Source organism: Heptranchias perlo, chromosome 4 (assembly GCF_035084215.1).
Source record: "Heptranchias perlo isolate sHepPer1 chromosome 4, sHepPer1.hap1, whole genome shotgun sequence".
NCBI classification, from domain to species: domain Eukaryota; kingdom Metazoa; phylum Chordata; class Chondrichthyes; order Hexanchiformes; family Hexanchidae; genus Heptranchias; species Heptranchias perlo.
Genome location: NC_090328.1, coordinates 273,912 through 289,557, shown reverse-complemented (window position 1 = coordinate 289,557; position 15,646 = coordinate 273,912). Strand labels below are relative to the sequence as shown.

At 48.6% G+C, this 15,646-nt stretch overlaps 1 protein-coding gene across 1 annotated transcript in view; it reads left to right on the top strand.

The window, feature by feature from the left end:
* Nucleotides 1-15,646, top strand: part of spef2 (sperm flagellar 2) — a 326,363-nt gene that overhangs the window by 67,259 nt on the left and 243,458 nt on the right. Inside the window, exon 12 of the mRNA XM_067982078.1 lies at nt 7,620-7,723. Within this exon, the coding sequence (XP_067838179.1) occupies nt 7,620-7,723 (104 nt within the window). The remainder of the gene's footprint in view (nt 1-7,619; nt 7,724-15,646) is intronic.

Genomic DNA, 15,646 nt, shown 5'->3' with positions numbered 1-15,646 from the left:
GCTTCTTCAAACCAATCAAATTGTTTACTCCTGAGCTGTGTTGGTGAATTACCGCATCGTCCCCCTGGGCTCCCGCGCCGTCCCCCCGGGCTCCCGCATCGTCCCCCCGGGCTCCCGCATCGTCCCCCGGGCTCCCGCATCGTCCCCCGGGCTCCCGCGCCGTCCCCCCGGGCTCCCGCGCAGTCCCCCCGGGCTCCCTCATCATCCCCTGGGCTCCTGCATCGTCCCCCCGGGCTCCCGCATCGTCCCCCCGGGCTCCCGCATCCTCCCCCGGGCTCCCGCATCGTCCCCCCGGGCTCCCGCATCGTCCCCCCGGGCTCCCGCATCCTCCCGCGGGCTCCCGCATCGTCCCCCCGGGCTCCCGCATCGTCCCCCCGGGCTCCCGCATCCTCCCCCGGGCTCCCGCATCGTCCCCCCGGGCTCCCGCATCGTCCCCCCGGGCTCCCGCATCGTCCCCCCGGGCTCCCGCATCGTCCCCCCGGGCTCCCGCATCGTCCCCCCGGGCTCCCGCATCGTCCCCCCGGGCTCCCGAGCCGTCCCCCGGGCTCCCGAGCCGTCCCCCGGGCTCCCGCGCCATCCCCCCGGGCTCCCGCGCCATCCCCCCGGGCTCCCGCGCCATCCCCCCGGGCTCCCGGGGCGTCCCCCCCGGGCTCCCGCGCCGTCCCCCCGGGCTCCCGCATCGTGCCCCGGGCTCCCGCGCCGTCCCCCCCGGGCTCCCGCGCCGTCCCCCCCGGGCTCCCGCGCCGTCCCCCCCGGGCTCCCGCGCCGTCCCCCCCGGGCTCCCGCGCCGTCCCCCCCGGGCTCCCGCGCCGTCCCCCCCGGGCTCCCGCGCCGTCCCCCCCGGGCTCCCGCGCCGTCCCCCCCGGGCTCCCGCGCCGTCCCCCCCGGGCTCCCGCGCCGTCCCCCCCGGGCTCCCGCGCCGTCCCCCCCGGGCTCCCGCGCCGTCCCCCCCGGGCTCCCGCGCCGTCCCCCCCGGGCTCCCGCGCCGTCCCCCCCGGGCTCCCGCGCCGTCCCCCCCGGGCTCCCGCGCCGTCCCCCCCGGGCTCCCGCGCCGTCCCCCCCGGGCTCCCGCATCGTCCCCCCGGGCTCCCGCGCCGTCCCCCCCGGGCTCCCGCGCTGTGTATGGGCTGGGATCATGCAGCCTGTAAGGTCTGCAGGTCTTATAGCAAGTAGTGTTTTTTAGTGAATCAAGGTCCCTAGTGTAGTTAACATTCTCTAAATTAAGAATAATTTAAAGGAGTAAACTCCTTAAAGGGAGTAACTAACGAGCTTAATCTAAGGCAAGTCATGGCAGCACAGCTCGCACCCGTGATATGCTCCTCCTGCACTATGTGGGAAGTCATGGACACTACCAGTGTCCCTGGCGACCATGTGTGCAGGAAGTGTGTCCAGCTGCAGCTACTGGCTAACCGCATTTCGGAGCTGGAGCTGCGGGTGGATTCGCTGTGGAGCATCTGCGATGCTGAGACTATCGTGGATAGCACGTTCAGTGAGGTGGTCACACTGCAGGTAAAGATTACGCAGGCAGAAAGGAAATGGGTGACCGCCAGGCAGATTAAAAGGACTAGGGAGGTAGAGCAGGAGTCCCCTGGGGCCATCTCCCTCTCAAACAGATATTCTGCTTTAGATACTGTTGGGGGAAATGGCTTATCAGGGGAAAGCAGCAAGAGCCAGGTTCGGGGCACCACGGGTGGCTCTGCTGCACAGGAGGGGAGGAAGAAGAGTGGCAGGGCTATATTGATAGGGGTTTCCATCGTAAGGGGAACAGATAGGTGTTTCTGCGGCTGCAGATGTGACTCCAGGATGGTATGTTGCCTCTCTGGTGCTAAGGTCAAGGATGTCACGGAGCGGCTGCAGGACATTCTGAAGGAGGAGGGTGAACAGCCAGAGGTCGTGGTCCATATCGGTACCAACGACATCGGTAAAAAAAAGGGATGAGGTCCTGCAAGCAGAATATAGGGAGTTAGGAAATAAATTAAAAAGGTAGGAATCTCAGGATTACTCCCAGTGCCACGTGCTAGCGAGAGCAGAAATAGAAGAGACCAGATGAATGCGTGGCTTGAGAGATGGTGTAGGAGGGAGGGGTTTAAATTCCTGGGACATTGGTACTGGTTCTGGGGAAGGCGGGACCTGTACAAGCTGGACGGGTTACACCCGAGCAGGACCGGGACCAATATCCTCGCGGGGGCATTTGTTGTTCTGTTGGGGAGGGTTTAAACTAGTATGGCAGGGGGATGGGAACCAAAGGGCAGGTACAGATAGGACAAATTCAGACCAGGAAACGGGAAGTAGAAAAGCAGTTAGTGACGTAGTTAGTGACTCAGAAAGGCAAAAGAAGCAAAGGTTAAATAGTGTTCAGCACAGGAATTTGATGGGGTTAAAGGGGATATACTTCAATGCAAGGAGTATTACAAACAAAGCAGATGAGCTAAGGGCACAGATAGACACATGGCAGCATGATATCGTTGCTATAATGGAAACCTGGCTTAAAGAGGGGGATAATTGTCAGCTCAATATCCCTGGATATAGAGTTTTCAGGCAGGATAGAGTGGTAAAAAAGGAGGGGGGTAGCATTATTGGTTAAAGAATCAATTCCAGTTGTGAGAAGGGATGATCTGCTAAATGGATCATCAATCGAGGCCATATGGGTTGAGCTAAGAAATAAAAAAGGGACAGTCACATTACTAGGAGTGTACTATAGACCCCCGAATAGCGAAAGGGAGATAGAAGAACAAATATGTCGGCAAATTTCTGAGGGCAATAATAAGAGGGCAATAATAGTCGGGGACTTCAACTACCCTAACATCAACTGGGATTCAAACAGTGTGAGGGGCACAGAGGGTGCAACATTCTTGATCAGTGTCCAGGAGAACTTTTTTAGCCAGTACGTGACAAGCCCAACAAGAGGGAATGCAATTCTAGATTTAGTCCTGGGAAATGAAGATGGGCAAGTGGGTGAAGTGACAGTGGGTGACCATATTGGGGATAGTGACCACAATTCAGTTAGTTTTAGCATTATTATGGAAAAGGACAGAGTTAAATCAGGAGTAAACGTTTTAAATTGGGGGAAGACAAATTTTACAGAACTAAGAGGTGATTTGGCAGAAGTGGACTGGACACAACTACTTGAGAAATCAGTGGCAAGCCAGTGGGAGGCACTAAAAAGTGAAATTCTACGGATACAATGCAGACACGTCCCCTCAAAGAAAAAGGGTGGCACTGCCAAATTTAGAGCCCCTTGGTTGTCTCGAAGTATACGGGGCAAGATAAAGCAGAAAAAGAAAGCTTATGACTGTCACAGAAAACTAAATACTGCAGAAAGCCTCAAGGAGTATAGAAAGTACAGGGATGACGTAAAAAAGGAAATAAGGAAAGCAAAGAGAGGGCATGAAAAAATATTAGCTACTAAGATTAAAGAAAACCCAAAGATGTTTTATCAGTACATTAAGAACAAGAGGATAGCTAAGGAAAAGGTGGGACCTATCAGGGATGATAAGGGTAACTTGTGTGTAGAAGCAGAGGATGTGGGTAGGGTTTTAAATGAATATTTTGTCTCCGTATTCACAAAGGAAAGGGACGATCCGGACATAGTAGTTAAAGAGGAGAGGTGTGAAATATTGGATAAGGTAAACATAACGAGAGAGGAAGTACTAGAGGGACTGGAATCCTTGAAAGTTGATAAGTCACCAGGGCCGGATGGATTGTTTCCCAGGCTATTGAAGGAAGTCAGGGAGGAAACAGCGGATGCTCTGAGGATCATTTTCCAATCCTGACTAGATACAGGGGCGGTACCGGAGTACTGGAAGACTGCAAATGTAGTACCATTGTTTAAAAAGGGCAGGAGGGAAAGGCCGAACAACTATGGGCCGGTCAGTCTTACCTCGGTGGTGGGCAAACTATTAGAATCAATACTGAGAGATAGGATAAACTGTCACTTGGAAAGGCATGGTTTAATCAGGGATAGTCAGCATGGATTTGTTCAGGGAAGGTCATGCCTTACAAATCTGATTAAATTCTTTTGAGGAAGTGACAAGGAGGATTGATGAGGGTAGTGCAGTGGATGTTGTCTACATGGATTTTAGTCAGGCATTTGACAAGGTCCCACATGGCAGACTGGTCAGAAAGGTAAAAGCCCATGGGATACAGGGAAATGTGGTGAATTGGATCCAAAATTGGCTCAGTAACAGGAAACAAAGTGTAAAAGTCGATGGATGTCTTTGCACATGGTAATCTATTTCCAGTGGTATGCCACAGGGCTCAGTGTTGAGTCCCTTGCTGTTTGTGGTATATATTAATGATTTGGACTTGAATGTAGGGGGCATGATTGGCAAATTTGCAGACGACACAAAGATTGGCCGTGTAGTTGATAGTGAAGAGGATAGCTGTAGACTCCAAGAAGATATCAATGGGTTGGTGGAGTGGGCGGAAAAGTGGCAAATGGAGTTCAACCCGGAGAAGTGTGAGGTAATGCACTTAGGGAGGGCAAACAGTAAAAGGGAATACGCAGTAAACGGGAATATATTGAGAGGGGCAGAGGAAGTGAGAGACCTTGGAGTGCATGTGCACAGGTCCCTGAAGGTGGCAGTACAGGTAGATAAGGTTGTGAAGAAGGCATACGGAATGCTCTCCGTTATTAGCCGAGGTATAGAATACAAAAGCAGGGATGTAATGATGGAAGTGTATAAAACGCTGGTAAGGCCACAGCTGGAGTATTGTGCGCAGTTCTGGTCACCACATTACAGGAAGGATGTAATTGCTGTGGAGAGAGTGCAGAGATTTACAAGAATGTTGTCAGCTCAATATCCCTGGATATAGAGTTTTCAGGCAGGATAGAGTGGTAAAAAAGGAGGGGGGTAGCATTATTGGTTAAAGAATCAATTCCAGTTGTGAGAAGGGATGATCTGCTAAATGGATCATCAATCGAGGCCATATGGGTTGAGCTAAGAAATAAAAAAGGGACAGTCACATTACTAGGAGTGTACTATAGACCCCCGAATAGCGAAAGGGAGATAGAAGAACAAATATGTCGGCAAATTTCTGAGGGCAATAATAAGAGGGCAATAATAGTCGGGGACTTCAACTACCCTAACATCAACTGGGATTCAAACAGTGTGAGGGGCACAGAGGGTGCAACATTCTTGATCAGTGTCCAGGAGAACTTTTTTAGCCAGTACGTGACAAGCCCAACAAGAGGGAATGCAATTCTAGATTTAGTCCTGGGAAATGAAGATGGGCAAGTGGGTGAAGTGACAGTGGGTGACCATATTGGGGATAGTGACCACAATTCAGTTAGTTTTAGCATTATTATGGAAAAGGACAGAGTTAAATCAGGAGTAAACGTTTTAAATTGGGGGAAGACAAATTTTACAGAACTAAGAGGTGATTTGGCAGAAGTGGACTGGACACAACTACTTGAGAAATCAGTGGCAAGCCAGTGGGAGGCACTAAAAAGTGAAATTCTACGGATACAATGCAGACACGTCCCCTCAAAGAAAAAGGGTGGCACTGCCAAATTTAGAGCCCCTTGGTTGTCTCGAAGTATACGGGGCAAGATAAAGCAGAAAAAGAAAGCTTATGACTGTCACAGAAAACTAAATACTGCAGAAAGCCTCAAGGAGTATAGAAAGTACAGGGATGACGTAAAAAAGGAAATAAGGAAAGCAAAGAGAGGGCATGAAAAAATATTAGCTACTAAGATTAAAGAAAACCCAAAGATGTTTTATCAGTACATTAAGAACAAGAGGATAGCTAAGGAAAAGGTGGGACCTATCAGGGATGATAAGGGTAACTTGTGTGTAGAAGCAGAGGATGTGGGTAGGGTTTTAAATGAATATTTTGTCTCCGTATTCACAAAGGAAAGGGACGATCCGGACATAGTAGTTAAAGAGGAGAGGTGTGAAATATTGGATAAGGTAAACATAACGAGAGAGGAAGTACTAGAGGGACTGGAATCCTTGAAAGTTGATAAGTCACCAGGGCCGGATGGATTGTTTCCCAGGCTATTGAAGGAAGTCAGGGAGGAAACAGCGGATGCTCTGAGGATCATTTTCCAATCCTGACTAGATACAGGGGCGGTACCGGAGGACTGGAAGACTGCAAATGTAGTACCATTGTTTAAAAAGGGCAGGAGGGAAAGGCCGAACAACTATGGGCCGGTCAGTCTTACCTCGGTGGTGGGCAAACTATTAGAATCAATACTGAGAGATAGGATAAACTGTCACTTGGAAAGGCATGGTTTAATCAGGGATAGTCAGCATGGATTTGTTCAGGGAAGGTCATGCCTTACAAATCTGATTAAATTCTTTTGAGGAAGTGACAAGGAGGATTGATGAGGGTAGTGCAGTGGATGTTGTCTACATGGATTTTAGTCAGGCATTTGACAAGGTCCCACATGGCAGACTGGTCAGAAAGGTAAAAGCCCATGGGATACAGGGAAATGTGGTGAATTGGATCCAAAATTGGCTCAGTAACAGGAAACAAAGTGTAAAAGTCGATGGATGTCTTTGCACATGGTAATCTATTTCCAGTGGTATGCCACAGGGCTCAGTGTTGAGTCCCTTGCTGTTTGTGGTATATATTAATGATTTGGACTTGAATGTAGGGGGCATGATTGGCAAATTTGCAGACGACACAAAGATTGGCCGTGTAGTTGATAGTGAAGAGGATAGCTGTAGACTCCAAGAAGATATCAATGGGTTGGTGGAGTGGGCGGAAAAGTGGCAAATGGAGTTCAACCCGGAGAAGTGTGAGGTAATGCACTTAGGGAGGGCAAACAGTAAAAGGGAATACGCAGTAAACGGGAATATATTGAGAGGGGCAGAGGAAGTGAGAGACCTTGGAGTGCATGTGCACAGGTCCCTGAAGGTGGCAGTACAGGTAGATAAGGTTGTGAAGAAGGCATACGGAATGCTCTCCGTTATTAGCCGAGGTATAGAATACAAAAGCAGGGATGTAATGATGGAAGTGTATAAAACGCTGGTAAGGCCACAGCTGGAGTATTGTGCGCAGTTCTGGTCACCACATTACAGGAAGGATGTAATTGCTGTGGAGAGAGTGCAGAGATTTACAAGAATGTTGCCAGGGCTTGAAAATTGCAGCTACGAGGAGAGATTGGATAGACTGGGGTTGTTTTCCTTGGAGCAGAGGAGGCTGAGGGGAGACTTGATTGAGGTGTACAAAATTATGAGGGGCCCAGATAGAGTAGACAGGAAGTACCTGTTTCCCCTAGCGGAGAGTTCAAGAACTCGAGGACATAGATTTAAGCTGATTGGCGGAAGGATTAGAGGGGACATGAGGAAAAACTTTTTTACCCAGAGGGTGGTGGGTGTATGGAATTCACTGCCCGAATTGGTGGTAGAGGCAGGGACCATCAACTCTTTTTAAAAGTACCTGGACCTGCACCTAAAGTGCTGTAAGCTGCAGGGCTACGGACCGGGTGCTGGAAGATGGGATTAGAATGGGCACCTGGTTGTTCTTCGAGCCGGCGCGGACACGATGGGCCGAATGGCCCCCTTCTGTGCTGTATCTTTTCTATGGTTCGATGCAGTATATCACTGTGTGTCCTGTGCCTGCTCCATTAGGATTGGATTTGGTAAGTTGACTGGTGTTTACTCTTACAGCCCACTGCCAGGGCCCTGCTGGGTGCAAGAGCTGCCAAGTTGCTGAGGAAAGGGAAGAGTGTTCCTGACGACTTACTGGTGGAGATTGTGGTCGAGGGCATCCGGTAAGTGTCAGGTTTCCAGGCTGGCGAGGAATGCCTGTGGGTATCCTGATCAACCACCCATCACGGGAATCAGACAGAGTGCCCAGGTCACTGAGTCCTTCCTGCTCCTGTTACAGGCCCGGATGAAATGTATCCCAGGCTGTTAGAGAAGCAAGGGAGGAAATAGCGGAGGCTCTGACCGTCATTTTCCAATCCTCACTGGATACAGGCGTGGTGCCGGAGGATTGGAGGACTGCGAACGTTGTACCATTGTTTCAAAAGGGAGAAAGAGATAGACCGAGTAATTACAGGCCAGTCAGTCCAACCTCGGTGATGGGCAAATTATTGGAAACAATTCTGCGGGACAGGATAAATCGACAGGGATTAATCAAGGACAGTCAGCATGGATTTATTAAGGGAAGGCCGTGTCTGACCAACTTGATTGAATTTTTTGAGGAGGTAACAAGGAGGGTCGATGAGGGTAATGCATTTGATGTAGTCTACATGGATTTTAGCAAGGCTTTTGACAAGGTCCCAAGTGGCAGACTGGTCAAAAAAGTACAAGCCCATGGGATCCAAGGGAAAGTGGCAAGTTGGATCCAAAATTGGCTCAGTGGCAGGAAGCAAAGGGTAATGGTCGACGGGTGTTTTTGCGACTGGAAGGCTGTTTCCAGTGGGTTCCGCAGGGCTCAGTACGAGGTCCCTTGCTTTTTGTGGAATATGTTCATAAATTATACTTAAATGTAGGGGGCATGATTAAGAAGTTTGCAGATGATACAAAGATAGGCCGTGTAGTTGATAGTGAGGAGGAAAGCTGTAGACTGCAGGAAGATATCAATGGACTGGTCAGGTGGGCAGAAAAGTGGCAAATGGAATTCAATCCAGAGAAGTGTGAGGTAATGCATTTGGGGAGAGCAAACAAGGCACGGGGAATACACAATAAGTGGGAGGATACTGAGAGGTGCAGAGGAAGTGAGGGACCTTGGAGTGCATGTCCACAGATTCCTGAAGTAGCAGGACAGGTAGATAAGACATATGGAATACTTTACTTTATTAGCCGAGGCATAGAATATAAGAGCAGAGAGGTTATGCTAGAACTGTATAAAACATTGGTTAGGTCACAGCTTGAGTACTGCACACAGTTCTGGTCACATTAATGGAAAGATGTGATTGCACTAGAGAGGGTACAGAGGAGATTTACGAGGATGTTGCCAGGACTGGAGAATTTTAGCTTTGAGGAAAGGTTGGATAGGCTGGGGTTGATTTATTTGGAACAAAGGGAGCTGAGGGGAGATTTAATTGAGGTATATAAAATTATGAGGGGCCCAGATAGTGAGTAGGAAGGACCTATTTCCCTTAGCAGAGGGGTCAGTGACCCCTCTACTACTTAACCTCTCCTCATAGGAAAACGGGTACGGTAGCATAGTGGTTATGTTACTGGACTAATAATCTGGAGTCATGAGTTCAAATCCCACCACGGTAGCTGGGGAATTTAAAATCAATTAATTAAATAAAATCTGGTGGGAAAAAAATTAGTATCAGTAATATGATACCGGATTGTTGTAAAAACCCATCTTGTTCACTAATGTCCGTACCCGTCTGGCCTATATGTGACTTCAATGTGTTTGATTTATTAATCACCCTCTGAAATAGGAACATAGGAACAGGAGTAGGCCATTCAGCCCCTCGTGTCTGCTCCGCCATTTGATAAGATCATGTCTGATCTGTGATCTAACTCCATATACCTGCCTTTGGCCCATATCCCTTAATACCTTTGGTTGCCAAAAAGCTATCTATCTCACATTTAAATTTAGCAATTGAGCTAGTATCAATTGCCGTTTGCGGAAGAGAGTTCCAAACTTCTGCCACCCTTTGTGTGTAGAAATATTTTCTAATCTCACTCCTGAAAGGTCTGGCTCTAATTTTTAGACTGTGCCCCCTACTCCTAGAATCCCCAACCAGCGGAAATAGTTTCTCTCTATCCATCCTATCCGTTCCCCTTAATATCTTGTAAACTTCGATCAGATCACCCCTTAACCTTCGAAACTCTAGAGAATACAACCCCAATTTGTGTAATCTCTCCTCGTAACTTAACCCTTGAAGTCCGGGTATCATTCTAGTAAACCTACGTTGCACTCCCTCCAAGGCCATTATGTCCTTCCGAAAGTGCGGTGCCCAGAACTGCTCACAGTACTCCAGGTGCGGTCTAACCAGGGTTTTGTATAGCTGCAGCATAACTTCTGCCCCCTTGTACTCTAGTCCTCCAGATATAAAGGCCAGCATTCCATTCGCCTTCTTGATTATTTTCTGCACCTGTTCATGACACTTCAATGATCTATGTACCTGAACCCCTAAGTCCCTTTGGACATCCACAGTTTTTAACTTTTTACCATTTAGAAAGTACCCTGTTCTATCCTTTTTTGATACAAAGTGGATAACCTCACATTTGTCTACATTGAATCCCATTTGCCACAGTTTTGCCCATTCACCTAATCTATCGATATCATTTTGTAATTTTATGTTTTCATCTACACTGCTTACAATGCCACCAATCTTTGTGTCATCGGCAAACTTAGATATGAGACTTTCTATGCCTTCATCTAAGTCATTAATAAATATTGTGAATAATTGAGGCCCCAAGACAGATCCCTGCGGGACTCCACTAGTCACAACCTGCCAATGTGAGTACCTTCCCATTATCCCTACTCTCTGTCGCCTTTCGCTCAGCCAACTTCCTAACCAAGTCCGTACTTTTCCCTCGATTCCATGGGCTTCTATCTTAGCTGACAGCCTCTTATGTGGGACCTTATCAAATGCCTTCTGGAAGTCCATATAAATAACATCCATTGACATTCCCCTGTCCACTACTTCAGTCACCTCTTCAAAAAATTCAATCAGGTTTGTCAGGCACGACCAACCTTTCACAAATCCATGCTGGCTCTCTCTGATTAACTGAAAATTCTCGAGGTGTTCAGTCGCCCTATCCTTAATTATAGACTCCAGCATTTCCCCACAACAGATGTTAGGCTAACTGGCCTATAATTCCCTGGTTTCCCTCTCTCTCCTTTCTTAAAAAGCGGAGTGACATGTGCAATTTTCCAATCCAGAGGGACAGTTCCTGAATCGAGAGAACTTTGAAAGATTATAGTTAGGGCATCTGCAATGTGCTCACCTACTTCCTTTAAAACCCTGGGATGGAAACCATCTGGTCCTGAGGATTTGTCACTCTTTAGTGCTATTATTTTCTTCATTACTGTTGCTTTACTTATGTTAATTTTATTGAGTCCCTGTCCCCTATTCAATATTAGTTTTCTTGGGATTTCCGGCATGCTATCCTCTTTTTCTACTGTAAATACTGACGCAAAGTAATTATTCAACATATCCGCCATTTCCCCATTGTCAATGACAATATCCCCACTTTCAGCCCAGCAAGCCAATCAGTTGAACAATCTCACTTCATAAAGTCGCAATAAGAAAAAAAACGGACGGACCACCTAGCATCAGACCACTAGGCACCGGACACGACAAAGGCAAATCAAGCCCAGTCGACCCTGCAAAGTCCTCCTCACTAACGTCTGGGGACTTGTCCATCACCAAGAGTGGCTCGGTAGCACCACAGCTGGCCGAGTCCTGTAGGACATAGCTGCTAGACTGGGCCTGCGACAGGTAGTGAGCGAACCAACACAAGTGACCACCGCACAGTCCTTGTGAAGACGAAGACCCGTCTTCACACTGAGGACACCATTCAACGTGTTGTGTGGCATCACCACCATGCTAAATGGGGTAGATTCAGAACATGCATGCTAAACAGCGGAAGCAACATGCTACAGACAGAGCCAAGCGATTCCACAACCAACGGATCAGATCAAAGCTCTACAGTCCTGCCACATCCAGTCGTGAATGGTGGTGGACAATTAAACAACTAACGGGAGGAGGAGGCTCTGTAAACATCCCCATCCTCAATGATGGCCGAGTCCAGCACGTGAGTGCAAAAGACAAGGCTGAAGCGTTTACAACCATCTTCAGCCAGAAGTGCCGAGTGGATGATCCATCTCAGCCTCCTCCCAATATCCCCACCATCACAGAAGCCAGTCTTCAGCCAATTCGATTCACTCCCCATGATATCAAGAAACGGCTGAGTGCACTGGATACAGCAACGGCTACCGGCCCCGACAACATCCCAGCTGTAGTGCTGAAGACTTGTGCTCCAGAACTAGCTGCGCCTCTAGCCAAGCTGTTCCAGTACAGCTACAACACTGGCATCTACCCGACAATGTGGAAACATAGAAACATAGAAAATAGGAGCAGGAGAAGGCCATTCGGCCCTTCGAGCCTGCTCCGCCATTCAATATGATCACGGCTGATCCTCCATCTCAATACCATATTCCCGCTCTCTCCCCATACCCCTTGATGCCTTTTGTGTCTAGAAATCCATCCAGCTCCTTCTTAAATATATTCAGTGACTTGGCCTCCACAGCCTTCTGTGGTAGAGAATTGCACAGGTTCACCACCCTCTGAGTGAAGAAATTTCTCCTCATTTCAGTCCTAAATGTCCTACACCGTATCCTGAGACTGTGACCCCTCAGCCAGTCTGTCTAGCCCTGTCAGAATTTTATATGTTTCAATGAGATCCCCTCTCATTCTTCTAAACTCGAGTGAATACAGGCCTAGTCGACCCATTCTCTCCTCATACGACAGTCCTGCCATCCCAGGAATCAGTCTGGTGAACCTTCGCTGCACTCCCTCTGTGGCAAGTATATCCTTTCTTAGGTAAGGAGACCAAAACTGCACACAATACTCCAGGTGAGGTCTCACCAAGGCCCTGTATAACTGCAGTAAGACATCCTTGCTCCTGTACTCAAATCCTCTTGCAATGAAGGCCGACATACCATTTGCCTTCCTAACTGCTTGCTGCACCTGCATGTTTGCTTTCAGTGACTGGTGTACAAGGACACCCAGGTCCCTTTGTACATTCACATTTATCCACATTATACTGCTCTGCCATGTATTTGCCCACTCACTCAACTTGTCTAAATCGCCTTGAAGCCTCTTTGCATCCTCCTCACAACTCACGATCCCACCTAGTTTTGTGTCGTCAGCAAACTTGGAAATATTACATTTGGTTCCCTCATCCAAATCATTGATATATATTGTGAATAGCTGGGGCCCAAGCACTGATCCCTGCGATACCCCCCTAGTCACTGCCTGCCACCCCGAGAAAGAACCATTTATTCCTACTCTCTGTTTCCTGTCTGTTAACCAATTCTCAATCCATGCCAGTATATTCCCCCCAATCCCATGTGCTTTAATTTTGCACACTAACCTCTTGTGTGGGACTTTATCAAAGGCCTTCTGAAAATCCAAATAAACCACATCCACTGGTTCTCCCTTATCTATTCTACCAGTTACATCCTCAAAAAACTCCAGTAGGTTGTCAAATATGATTTCCCTTTCATAAATCCATGTTGACTTTGTCTAATTCCGTTGATATTTTCGAAATGTCCGGTTATCACATCCTTTATAACAGATTCTAGCATTTTCCCTGCTACTGATGTTAGGCTAACCGGTCTGTCGTTCCCTGTTTTCTCCCTCCCTCCTTTTTTAAATAGTGGGGTTACATTTGCCACCCTCCAATTTGCAGGAACTGTTCCATAATCTATAGAATTTTTGAAGATGACAACTAATGCATCCACTATTTCCATGGGAAAATTGCCCAGGTATTTCCTGTCCACAAAAAGCAGGACAAATCCAATCCGGCCAATTACCGCCCCATCAGTCTACTCTCAATCATCAGCAAAGTGATGGAAGGTGTCGTCGACAGTGCTATCAAGCGGCACTTACTCACCAATAACCTGCTCACCGATGCTCAGTTTCGGTTCCGCCAGGACCACTCAGCTCCAGACCTCATTACAGCCTTGGTCCAAACATGGACAAAAGAGCTGAATTCCAGAAGTGAGGTGAGAGTTACTGCCCTTGACATCAATTGTAAACAATTTTACAACACCAAGTTATAGTCCAGCAATTTTATTTTAAATTCACAAGCTTTCGGAGATTTTCTCCTTCCTCAGGCAAATGTTTCAAGAGCTCCTTGAAGCCTACGCATTTATACATATTGAACAATACATGGTGTTTACAGACTGCCCCTGCAACTGCCCGTTGCCAAGGCAATCACCGTGTTCAGACAGAGAGGTGTCACCTGCAGAACCCCCGAATACACATTCAACAAAAAAACAAACAGGGAAAAAAAACAGAGAAAAAAAAACACAGAGAGAGGCAGAAACATCCGGAAGGCAGAGAGAGCCAGCAAATGACCCATTATATTAAAAACAGATAACATTTGTTCGCTGGTGGGGTAACGTGTAGCGTGACATGAACCCAAGATCCCGGTTGAGGCTGTCCTCATGGGTGCGGAACTTGGCTATCAATTTCTGCTCGACGATTTTGCGTTGTCGTGTGTCTCGAAGGCCGCCTTGGAGTACGCTTACCCGAAGGTCGGTGGATGAATGTCCATGACTGCTGAAGTGTTCCCCGACTGGGAGGGAACCCTCCTGTTTGGCGATTGTTGCGCGGTGTCCGTTCATCCGTTGTCGCAGCGTCTGCATGGTCTCGCCAATGTACCATGCTCTGGGGCATCCTTTCCTGCAACGTATGAGGTAGACAACGTTGGCCGAGTCACAGGAGTATGAACCATGCACCTGGTGGGTGGTGTCATCTCGTGTGATGGTGGTATCTGTGTCGATGATCTGGCATGTCTTGCAGAGGTTACCGTGGCAGGGTTGTGTGGCGTCGTGGACGCTGTTCTCTTGAAAGCTAGGTAGTTTGCTGCGAACAATGGTCTGTTTGAGGTTGGGTGGCTGTTTAAAGGCGAGTAGTGGAGGTGTGGGGATGGCCATAGCGAGGTGTTTGTCCTCATTGATGACATGTTGAAGGCTGCGGAGAACATGGCGTAGTTTCTCCGCTCCGGGGAAGTACTGGACGACAAAGGGTACTCTGTTGGTTGCGTCCCGTGTTAGTCTCCTGAGGAGGTCTATGCGATTTTTTGCTGTGGCCCGTCGGAACTGTCGATCGATGAGTCGAGCGTCATATCCCGTTCTTACTAGGGCGTCTTTCAGCGTCTGTAGGTGTCCATCGCGTTCCTCCTCGTCTGAGCAGACCCTGTGTATTCGCAGGGCCTGTCCATAGGGGATGGCCTCTTTGACGTGGTTAGGGTGGAAGCTGGAAAAGTGGAGCATCGTGAGGTTGTCCGTGGGCTTGCGGTAGAGTGAGGTGCTGAGGTGCCCGTCTTTGATGGAGATTCGTGTGTCCAAGAAAGAAACTGATTCTGAGGAGTAGTCCATGGTGAGCTTGATGGTGGGATGGAACTTGTTGATGTTATCGTGTAGTCTCTTTAGTGATTCCTTGCCGTGGGTCCATAGAAAGAAAATGTCGTCGATGTATCTGGTGTATAGTGTTGGTTGGAGGTCTTGTGCAGTGAAGAAGTCCTGCTCGAACTTGTGCATGAAAATGTTGGCGTATTGGGGTGCGAATTTGGTCCCCATGGCTGTTCCGTGTGTTTGGGTAAAGAACTGGTTATCGAAGGTGAAGACATTGTGATCCAGGATGAAGCGGATGAGTTGTAGGATGGCTTCCGGAGATTGGCTGTTGTTGGTGTTGAGTATTGATGCTGTCGCAGCGATGCCGTCATCGTGGGGGATACTGGTGTATAGTGCCGAGACGTCCATCGTGGTGAGAAGTGTTCCTGGTTCAACTGGTCCGTGGGTACTGAGTTTTTGTAGGAAGTCTGTAGTGTCACGACAGAAGCTGGGGGTTCCCTGTACGATGGGTTTCAGGATGCCCTCGATGTATCCAGAGAGGTTCTCACACAGGGTTCCGTTGCCTGACCAGCTACGTTATACCGCCAAACAGACGAGGCAACGGAACTACGCTGCCTACATGAAAACCAAG